Here is a 10,921-nt window from a genome sequence, read left to right as displayed (position 1 = left end):
AAGGCAGTAGCATAACACAATGGTCGGTCTCGGCTTTGTTTCGGGAGTTTACCGCCCAAGAACAACTTGGGGAGTAAACTCCTAAATCTAGTGATTTAGCCTTCTAAATCATGTTATAACTACATATAAAGCTTTCTAACACTACTAGAAAGAGGTACTCACGATTTAGGATAAAAACCTGAAGATCCGTGAGAGAGAAAATGGCTTTTCTCTAGTTGGAAATGTGAATAATGAATGAATTTGGTTCAGAATTCTATTTATAGTCCTGAGATATTTTTGGCAGAAAATATTTTTATTCCTGAAATGATCTCTAATATAATAGAGTGTTGGAATAACAGTGTTGCACAAAACCCTAGTGCACCCACTCTCCTGATATTTCCTGAAGTGTAAATCCTGAATTACTCAAACTTACACGAAAAAGTCTGAAAATTAACTGTGACTGCTATAACTTCTATTGAAGTGATATAGTTTGTACAGAATGTAAATTTTGGATTGTCACACTCGCCGAGTCTGTTCTAGCACTCGTCGAGTCCCATGAAATCCAGGTCTAAAATTAAGTCCAATGTGTTGGGTCACTCTTTCTGTCCTGCTACAACCTTTTAACACCCAACTGAGTCCTTTGACCCTCAACAGATATGGGACTCAAAGCCTTGGACTCGTCGAGTCCCAAGAACGGACTCACCGAGTCGATAACGTCCACACCCTAAATCCTCGGTTTCTGATGTACAACACTTGTCCAAATGATAAATCCAAGCCCCTAAGCTCGATCTAGCACATAAATTTATGAACTTTACGTCCATGCATGGGACTTTTGAGCCAAAAAGGCTCTAAAATGGATCTTTTGTTGCATGGGGCCTTCCTTGGGTGCAAAAGCAACCCAAATCTGCCTTGTAACTCTCCCCAAGTGCTAGATCCGAAGTCTTGACCCCCAACCATGTTTGCAATCATGGTTTGCTACCTCATATGGCTTAAAAGCCCTAAATCCTTCCCAAAAAGGGATCTAACAAACCAGCAAGCAAGGTACAGACTTTATACCTTTCAAAGACTGCATATGATGAACCAAACTCGAATCCTTCAGTATCCTCTTGATCCTTCTATGCTCTTCCTTCTTCCTTGAGGTCAAAACCCACAAAAATCACTCAAAAGCCTTAGATCTTGCACCAAAACACTTAGGGATTTCTATGGAGGCTTTATGGGAGCATAAAGGGGCGATGGAGGCTGTATAAGGTTGTTTAAATAGGGTGCAAACCCTCATATTAGGGTTTTTTCCACTCAGAGCCTACTCGTCGAGTCCGGGACCCGACTCGACGAGTCTATCACTTAAATCCCGTGTCTCATCCCGCTTCTACTCGACGAGTTGGGCCTTCAACTCGCCGAGTCTCAGGCCAAAAATGCAAAATTACTTAACTAAAATACATACCAGGAAGCAGGCGCTATACATTAAGTGCTTAATAGCAAAAGGACTTAACCAAGGAGTACGCTGGGCGAACAAGCTGGTACGCACAGCATACAAGTCACGAACCTAGTACGCATTGTGTACAACTAAGTATGACCTGCATACTCAGTCAGAATGGGTTTTACTTATTGGGCTTCGGTGTAGGCCAACTGTCGGGCTTGTTTATCTTGGGCCCGTTGTGGTTGTGGGCTGTTAATGATGTGGGAAAAGGCCCCAGAAGGATTTGGTCCCAATTTAGAAATTTGGGCCATGGTTTGGGCCACAAGTGTTTTTTAGCATTTTTGGCTTAAGTGTTTGGATTATTATTGGACCATCGAGATGCTAGGTGGGTTGGACTGAAAAGAAGGATTTAGGCCTCATGGCAAGACCCACGTAGAGGTTTGGGCCCAATTTGGAAAATTTGGCCATTGATGGATTTATGGACATTATAGTGTTGGGCATTTGTTCATTTGGGCCTTGGTTTTGGGATCATACTGAGTCAGGGGTAGAATGGTCATTTTACCCCCCATGCATGGATTACGGATTATAGGATGGGACCTAATTGCTAATTGGGTATATTAATCGGTATTGATAGCTCAGGAAGTGGTCAGGGCATCAGCTAAGGATTTCTTTCAGGAAGCTTCTGCATTCGAGGTGAGGTTTCTTCACTATACTCAAGGGTACCAAGGCCGACCCTTTTTGGATTGTCATCCTGATGTGTTATATGCTTGGGTATTGTATGATTTGTTAGATCAGTATCCTGGTATATAGGATGGTATTTGTTGTTATGATCTGTTAGATCAGTATCTTGGTATATAGGATGGTATGTGTTGTTATGATCCGTTAGATCAGTATTCTGGTAGATAGGATGGTATTTGTTGTTATGATCTGTTAGATCAATATCCTGGTATATAGGATGGTATGTGTTGTTATGATCCGTTAGATCAGTATCCTGGTAGATAGGATGGTATGTGTTGTTATGATCCGTTAGATCAGTATCCTGGTAGATAGGATGGTATGTGTTGATATGATCCGTTAGATCAGTATCCTGGTAGATAGGATGGTATGTGTTGTTATGATCCGTTAGATCAGTATCCTAGTAGGTAGGATGTTATGTGCAGTTATGATCTGTTAGATCGGTTTGTTTGTCTATAGACTGCTATGTGGTTATCTGTTATATGTACACATGTTTGTTTGGCGGTTGAGGCTTATCTGCTTTGTGCGAAAGCCAATAAACATGGGCATTCCAACCTGTTGGTTGTGGGTCGTGAGTATTCCATCCCGGTGATGATTAGACTCATAGTATGTGAGCATTCCAACCTGTTGGTTATGGGCCTGGGGTATTCTAACCCGATGGTTGATTGGACCAATAATATGTGTATTGTTATGTTATGGGTATTTTGGGGGAACTCACTAAGCTTTCGGGCTTACAGTTTCAGTTTATTGTTTCAGGTATATCAGGAGATCGTGGCAAGGCAAAGGCGTGATCGTACAGCTCCTCACTTTTTATGACTTTGTTTCTGGGATACTCTGATATGATACATTTTGAAAAAAAGTTTTGTAAGGGTTAAAAGATTTGAAATGTTTTTAAAAGTTTAAATTTGGCATGATTTTTATGGGTGTTGTACTACATTCCCCTTTTATTTGGAAGTTTATAAGAACATCACAACCGTCCTAATATAGAGCTTACAAAATACGACTTTATGACCTCTAACTTTGGAGTGTAATATTTCTATAGATAACCCATGTTACATAAAGCACAATGAAAAAATCAACTAAAATAGTCTTCGTATGAAAGAGATATAATGGTTCAACCCTTTCAAAAAAAATGATGTGGGAAGGGAATGGTGGTGATGTCAGATAAAGAGACGAACATGAATGTGTGAAGTTGGGTGTGTGGGTGATGTGGGTTGTGCAGTTGTGCAAATTCTTTGAGTTTTTATTTAATAACATTGAAAAAAAAAACTGTTAAGAATAATGACTTTAACGTCCTCTACCAATCACCACTATTAGACAATAAATATCTTGGTGCAACACCCAAATGTTCATTTATTTTGAACGGAGAAGAATATAAACATGGCTATTAGCTTACGGATGGGATAGACCCAAGTTGGGCTAGTTTTGTGAAATCATTTCCACATCCAAAGAAAAAACGGTTCAAAGCGGCACCATAATTAGCAAGAAAGGATGTCAAACCGGTATTTAGCATCCGAAAATCTTGTTGGAGCATAATACAATATCTAGCTCGGTTGATGTCGTCGAACATAATAAGATATATAATGTACACTTATATTATATCATACAATAATACAATATGATACTGCAAGATGAGGGTGTTATTATATATTTGATATGATTATGGGTAACTAGTAAATGTTTCAAGAATTAGTGAAAGATTAATGTCTCTATTTATAGGATGTTAAAACAATGTTGTTGTGTCATATTACCAAGTTTATTAAATATACGATATTATGAAATAATTCACATTATATCATTTATTATAGCTAAAAGATTTTGATATGGGACAAAGTGTTGGGCATATAAATATGTCTTAGATAATCAGGAATCGTATTGAATTAGGAACTCATATGAGTTCATGAATCGGTCCTTTTTGCTAAGTATGTATATATGGTATGAACTTTATGTGTTGAAAAGAGTAATGACCAACGAAAAACGCAAGTATTGTGGACCATTAGCAAACTCCCCAAAATACTAAGGTGGGTACATGTGGATCTTTATGGATACATTGCAAATAAAGTTTTCTTATATGAATATGTTTGATGACAAATGATTTAATAGATCCTCATGTTGAGTATGAAGTGAACGCATATATCAAATTGCATGACGCAGAAATCCACTATCAACTTAGTTTGGCTTTTTGTTATTGCATTGATTATATTTACATACCAACTCTGAAAAACTAGTACGTCTACAGACAAAAAAACACATAGATTAAGGAAATATTAATTAGAATTTAAATTGTCATTTTACTGTTTTATAGTATGTTATTTTCTTTTAATAAAATTTTTTCTTTTTAGTTTTTTTAGTTTTAAATTAGTAAGTACTTAATTTAAAAAATAAATAAATTGAGGGAGTTGGGAGAAATAAGAGGGATTGAATTTTCATTCCCTGTAGGATATAATCAAAGGGGGTGGTATGGATGAAATCGCTCCACCTAAATACAGGGAAAGAAAATGAAAGGGTATATGAGGAGATGTGTACAAGAGAAATATAATTGTAATCTTGTAAAAGTGTGACAAATTTGATTGTGAGTTTATGAGAAAAAGTAAATTTTGGTTTAATTTCAACGAGAATTATTGCAAGTAATTTTGACTTTTTGTTCTATAATAAATGTTTAAAACTAATATTCTCATACAGAGTTTTTTCTTTTATTCAATTTTTTCTTTTAAAAAACCCAAAGCTCTAAACAGCACTCACACACGCACATCCTGGGAGTCCTTTAATAGGTAAACAAAGGGAGAAAATGGAGTAGATAGAAATCTTAATTTTAAATGATAATGATTAATGAATAATCAAGTTATTAAATCTGAATTTTGTCTGCTGCTAGTGTAGTGTAGGGGGCAAGTTGGAAGGGTAAAGAGTGTCAAAAACAAGTCTACCAAAAATTGCCCTAACTTCATCCAATCTGCCCAATGCCAATGATTGATAGTCGATTTCATTTCCTTGTTTTGGTAGAAAGGTCCTCCGAGTTTTGCCCCTTTTGACACAGTCAAAGATGGAGTTTACCTTTAGTGATAGAGCCCATGAAATGAAAACCTGAAAAACACAAAACAAAAGAAACAGGTTTTTATTTAGATGAGAGATGAGAGATGAGCATGAATTGAATTGAATTGCAGTAGATTGATTACCAGATGGGATTGTGGAGCTTGGGGGTAATTAATGAGGGCCTGGGAAACAAAGTGCTCATCTGTGAGCCTCCGTAATGCAGCTTTAACAGAAGCTGCGAGTCTTAGCACCTCCTCCATTAATTCATGTTTAGAATATAAATAAGTGGTAGGGGATATAATAACTTCATGAAAGCTGGTTTCAGGAGGTGAGATCTTCATTGCAATATCTACTGCTTCCGACAATGATCCACCGCCATGGACAGCTATGCTAAATGCACCGATCACCAGACTATCGCGACCCTCTTCTACCAACGCCTCATGAAATGCCAGGATGCCAACCCTGTATCTCAGTATTATATCATTTCTTCTTATACTTCAACATTCATTCTTAATGCCAAGTAAATCTTATACATTCTTACCACAGACAACAGTGGCATGGACGATCCGGTGCTACAAGTTTGTCCAAGCTGCCAAACAAAGACTGCATGCAAAACCAAAACATAAATACATACACCATATAAATTTAATTACCATACAAATCATAGATACAAGTTTTGCCTCTTATCTTTAATTTTGTTCTTCTTATTAGCCATGGAGTGTTAGTGTTTTCTTTTCTCTCATTCAACCATGGAATACAATATAACCCTTTTTTAATTATGATACGGTATTGGTTCTTAAAATTTTATTGTTTTAGTATACAACTTATATTTTTATATGTATGATTTTTATTATTATATAGAAAGAGCTTTCTTTTATTATGTTTAATTTTTAAATGTATGATTTTTAATGTATGTACATAATAGAGTAAAATTCATATAATGATCAGATATTCGTATTCAATCACAGGCATTGCTTGTTCCAATACTGAATCCATTCCTTCCAACCAAATAAAAAGTAGAGTAGCAGTTAAAAAAATCAAGTTTTTAAACTAACCAGGAGCATGTTGGATCTCTTATCACGTCTGCGGAATCCATGTGAAATAAGGTAAGATGCCTGCGAATGCAATGCAATGCATGAATAGTAATACTTTTTATACCTACAGGAGGAAAGATAAATTAAGGAAGGAAACCCCGTACTTGGATGGGTAGAAGAATCTCAAGGAGTCCAAATTTCCACAGTAACCTTAGTGAAGCCTCTGCAGATCCATAGGCCAGCATATAATTCATTTCCATGTGTATTCGGCCCTATAAGTATGTATACCAATCACCTACCATCACAACATGCTGTATGAAAAAGCAAGAAAGAGAGAGAGGGTAAAACATGGTACCTTATCAAGCCTCAACAACGAATCGGACAATTCTTTTACAAAATGAGAGGTTTCTCTGGAAAATTGAAATCTTAAACGAGCAGCAATTCTAACCCCACGCAGAATGCGAGCTGAGTCAAATGCAAAGAATTACATCAACTTGCCTGCCTAAATGAGAATCAATTTATGTATGTTTGACGAGATCATACCACAATCTTCCACAAAAGAAATATTTGCAGGGGCTATGCAGCGAACCTACATACAAGTACAACCAACAGCTATTATTATTATTATTATTATTATTATGGACATTTGTTAACAACTTAGGGGGCGTTTCGTTTGGTTTGCAGAATGTTTTGTAAGGAATTGGAATCTGTCACTGTCATGTCACGTCACGTGTTTGGTATGGAACTCAATCACATACAATTGAAAAGGGAAGAATATGTTTGTGTTTTATAATTGTTTATGAGGAGGATAATTTGCTTTTTTCAATTCTTACCAGGGAACGATTAAATCTATCAAACATGGATTTTGAAGGAATTCAACCAAACCAACCTGAGAAGCTATGCTGGTCTATCAAAGAAGGGCACGTAAGGGCTAAAAATGGTCACAAACTCTCAAATATTGCAGTGCAACCAATTAGCATTCGAGTGGGAAAATTGTCCTTGTGTCATTGATGTTTTTTAGAATTAGATACCATCTCTGCAGGTATTATTACACTTGAATTGTGGTCCACCCTTGAGGGTATAAGTAGAGCTTGTTTTCTCTTTATTTTATCATTTCTCTCTCAAGTTATTTCCATCTGTTTTAGATTCAAGGCTCTATCACTACCAAACACACAACACCACAGAATGAAAATCGAGATTCCAATTCCTTTAGGAATCCGCAAACCAAACACACACTTAAATGCACACTTTAGCCTTTTGAATATCTTCCATTCCACCAATATAATCATATACGATCCTCGCAAATGGGTCAAACATCAACCTGTATTGTGTGTAGTAAGATATCTATGGATGCATAAAATAAAATTATACAAGGCATGCATGCTCATGTGTTTATGTGGTAGGTAGGATAGGGTAGGGAAAGTCTTATTCTTATTACCCATTGATAGTGAAATCCCTCTGCACACAGTTTCTCCAGCGAATAAAATCACTTTCATTACAGCCTTTTGGTTTTCTCAAGCTAAATTTTGACCTCCTTCCAGTTGTGCTGAAACTTGAAACCTGTGAAGCCCCGGCCCGGCCCCACATTAGGCATGCAACTTTATAGATAAAATTATTAGTATTTATTAAAAAGTTTATTCTTTTCCACTAACCTCCACAATGGCATCATCTACGTGTACATGGCATATAGGAAATCGCCTTCCAACTATTTCACAGTGGGGAAATGCTCTCATTACCTGCATGCAAGGAAGGAACCAAGAGTCTACAATTTAGGCACATGTCAACATTTTATGGTTATAACTTATAAAAAATCATTTTCTTCACCATTAAATGGATTACTTCAGAATCTTTTGGGTCGTAAAATGTATTATTTCTATGTAAGAAATGGAATCTGTCAAAGAATCGGAATCTTCTATATATGTCAACCGTAATATGTCACGTCACATCACGTGTTTGGTTCGTAGGAAATGGAATTATATATATATATATATATATATATATATATATATATATATATATATATATAATGATGGCATTTTCAGCTTTTATCAAAGATGAATGATGGAATTGAATTCCTTCCACCACCCCCAATGAACGGAAAATCCATCAAACATGGAACCTGAAGGATTCTGTAAATTTGGCAACCTCATGAATTACGTTAATACTAACATTAAAGTTTGATGAGTACTGAAACAACCATTGAAAGATGAAAACCATGTAAAAAAGCAACTCATTTGATTCCAATCTCAAGTGTTTGATGGACAAAATGAAAGGTAATATGTATTCCGCTTAGAGAAAGAGTTGAAAGAAGAAACCTCTTTAAGTTCAGCAGATGTCAAGATGTCAAAATCTTTAGGAGTTCTCTTTAATATAAGATCCCGTACACAACCTCCTACCAGGTATACCTCATATCCTACAATGAAAAGAATCATGCAACAACTCTTGAGTAAAGATATACAAGCAAAATACGAGACGCAGTGACATGTTTAGAATTGAAGTTAAAGAATAAAGATGATGTATTACACGCTAATAATCCCCCAAATTAATACTTAATCTCCAGGAACTGAAAACCGTAAATGAGCAAATATGGGAACCGAAAATACCAGTTCGGTTCTGGTTTCAAAACCACAAAGAACCCAACTTCTAAAGTACATTGCTGTTTCTTGCATTTTGAGGTGGCATTTTCGCATTATCCAGTGAGTTAATTTACCATTATAATGGGATAAAATAAAAAAAATAAAAAAAAAACAGCCTTAACAGCCCATGTTTATGGTTGTGTAACAAAACTATTTCTTAACCAATTTAATAACTATTTTTGAGCCTAAATTGTAGCCAAGAAAGAGAGCTACAACCTGGGGATAATCAGCTCATTCCGATCTTGTATGAAGGAGTTATGTCCAAAAATTATAAACAATGCTGAGAAAAAACATAAAGCCCTAATAGCCCCTATTTAGAGCTGTGTAACTCAGCTATTTCTTAACTAATTCAACAGTTTTTTGAGCCTAAAATGTAGCCAAAACAACCTGGGAAAACAAACAGTTCTATCCGAGCCCATATATGGCCATTCAAAATTGAGCAAAAATTATAAATGATGCCAAGAAAAATCCCTTTAAATTCTGTCCCAACTCGGTTTATACCTAAGAACCGATTTCCCTTAACGCTTCCAAGACCAAAAAACCAAAAATTAGGAATTATTGTAATCAAAAACCAAACCGAATTGGGTGATTCGGTTCCAGTTTCATTTGTTTTTTTCAGTTTTTTTCCTCATCCTTAGTGGTTACCCTTAGTGTATCTGGATACTACTGGTAGAAGACAGCTAATTTGCTGCATGAAGTCTGAGGAATTCAGCCCTAAACTCTTCTAATGACAGTAAATTGCATACAAGGAAAACGCAGTTCAATAGCTTGCAGACAAACGAAGCAAATAAAAATAAGAAACATAGCATACCTTTTTTTCTAAGCACATTCAATACAAATTTTGCAGGCTTTATAATCCTTGAAGTCTTGACTCCAAGTTCTTTCGAACACAACTTTTTCCATTCATGTGGTTTGGATTCATCATTGCCTCGTCCTACTATCATCACGCAGAAACAATCTTAGATAAATGAAAAAATACGATAAAGAATGTTGTAAATTTTTCTCAGATGATTTGAGAAAAGTATGCACCTTTTACAATTCTAGCAGTTGAAAGCTGATTATCTTCGTTATGTACACTTACGGATTCAGCCAGCGATTCAATGGCTGCCACAGAATAGTTTTGTCTTGCCTACAATTCAAGCAATAGATTATTCTAATTGCTTCAAAATGATATACTCATTCTGTTTCACCACGGTTAGAGGTTGGGGAGAAAGAAAAAAAATGTTCCATTGTGACTCCTGTTTACATACTGTAGTCTAAAATGCCCCCAGAGCCTCAAGGGTTCGAGTTACGACGATATAGCCGACTACGTTAACCTCTAAATAAGCACGGAAGAAAAAAAAATTCTAAAATTCCCTCAGATCTCGAGAATCGAACTAAAATTGTGCAAATGATAAGATACCTTGTGAACACGGTTAATAAGAGGGATATGGAATGATACTTGGCTTCTACAAGCGAAACCTTGAAAAACAGCAATTGCCATTTGAAGAGTTACGAGTAACGAGCATGCCACAACTGTCACTGAATTACGAAGAACACTTATGTTCCAAATCGGAGATTGAGGTCGCGATGAAAAAAATCCGAACTCGATGAAGATAGATGTTTTAGGGTTCCAAACCTGAGATTGAGGTCGCGATGAAAAAATCCGAACAAGACGAAGATAGATGTATTTGAGCCTGAACTTGGCTCTCTTTCTTAGGTTGGTGTTTGTTACTTTAATATTTGTTAGTTTGGTAAGGCGTGGTGCAATTTCTGCCGATGGTAAAGAAATGTTACGCAGCACCATGTGGTATTTATAATTTTTTTTTTAATTTAAAAAAAATAATAATAAGATTTTTTTTAAAAAAAAAAACAATAGTAAAATTAAAAATTACATTTTAGAAATCCTAAAAATTAAAAATAACATGAAATAAAAAATTACATTAAAAACCTACAAAAATAAAAATAAAACATGAAGTCAAAAATTAAAAAACCTAGAAAAAAAAAAAAGATAACATCGAAATTTCAGTTACGTTTTAGATTATATTTTTCGCGAATCAACGCATTCACCATTTTTGCCGCTTCTTTGGGGGTTAAGGCGTCTTACGTCT

General features: G+C 35.8%; 1 protein-coding gene across 3 annotated transcripts; it reads right to left on the bottom strand.

The window, feature by feature from the left end:
• Window positions 1-4,925: 4,925 nt before the first annotated feature.
• On the bottom strand, window positions 4,926-10,632 carry LOC111881359 (uncharacterized). 3 transcript variants are annotated; one of them, XM_023877752.2, is made up of 15 exons: window positions 10,450-10,587; window positions 10,234-10,352; window positions 9,861-9,960; window positions 9,643-9,768; window positions 8,511-8,608; window positions 7,848-7,931; window positions 7,634-7,755; window positions 7,444-7,516; window positions 6,739-6,784; window positions 6,551-6,660; window positions 6,360-6,467; window positions 6,217-6,276; window positions 5,703-5,764; window positions 5,305-5,623; window positions 4,926-5,212 (listed from the first exon to the last, which is right to left on the bottom strand). In XM_023877752.2, exons 2-15 carry the CDS (start codon window positions 10,312-10,314, stop codon window positions 5,000-5,002), a joined length of 1,602 nt encoding a protein of 533 aa, XP_023733520.1. In that variant the 5' UTR covers window positions 10,315-10,352; window positions 10,450-10,587; the 3' UTR covers window positions 4,926-4,999. The 3 variants fall into 3 exon arrangements, with proteins under 3 accessions (XP_023733520.1, XP_042752907.1, XP_023733521.2); XM_042896973.1 differs by having other exon boundaries at window positions 10,234-10,632; XM_023877753.2 differs by having other exon boundaries at window positions 9,643-9,765; window positions 10,234-10,632.
• Window positions 10,633-10,921: the final 289 nt, after the last annotated feature.

This window comes from Lactuca sativa, chromosome 8 (assembly GCF_002870075.4).
Source record: "Lactuca sativa cultivar Salinas chromosome 8, Lsat_Salinas_v11, whole genome shotgun sequence".
Lineage (NCBI taxonomy): Eukaryota > Viridiplantae > Streptophyta > Magnoliopsida > Asterales > Asteraceae > Lactuca > Lactuca sativa.
Note: the sequence above shows the minus strand (reverse complement) of the source record. Positions and strands in the feature narration are given on the sequence as shown.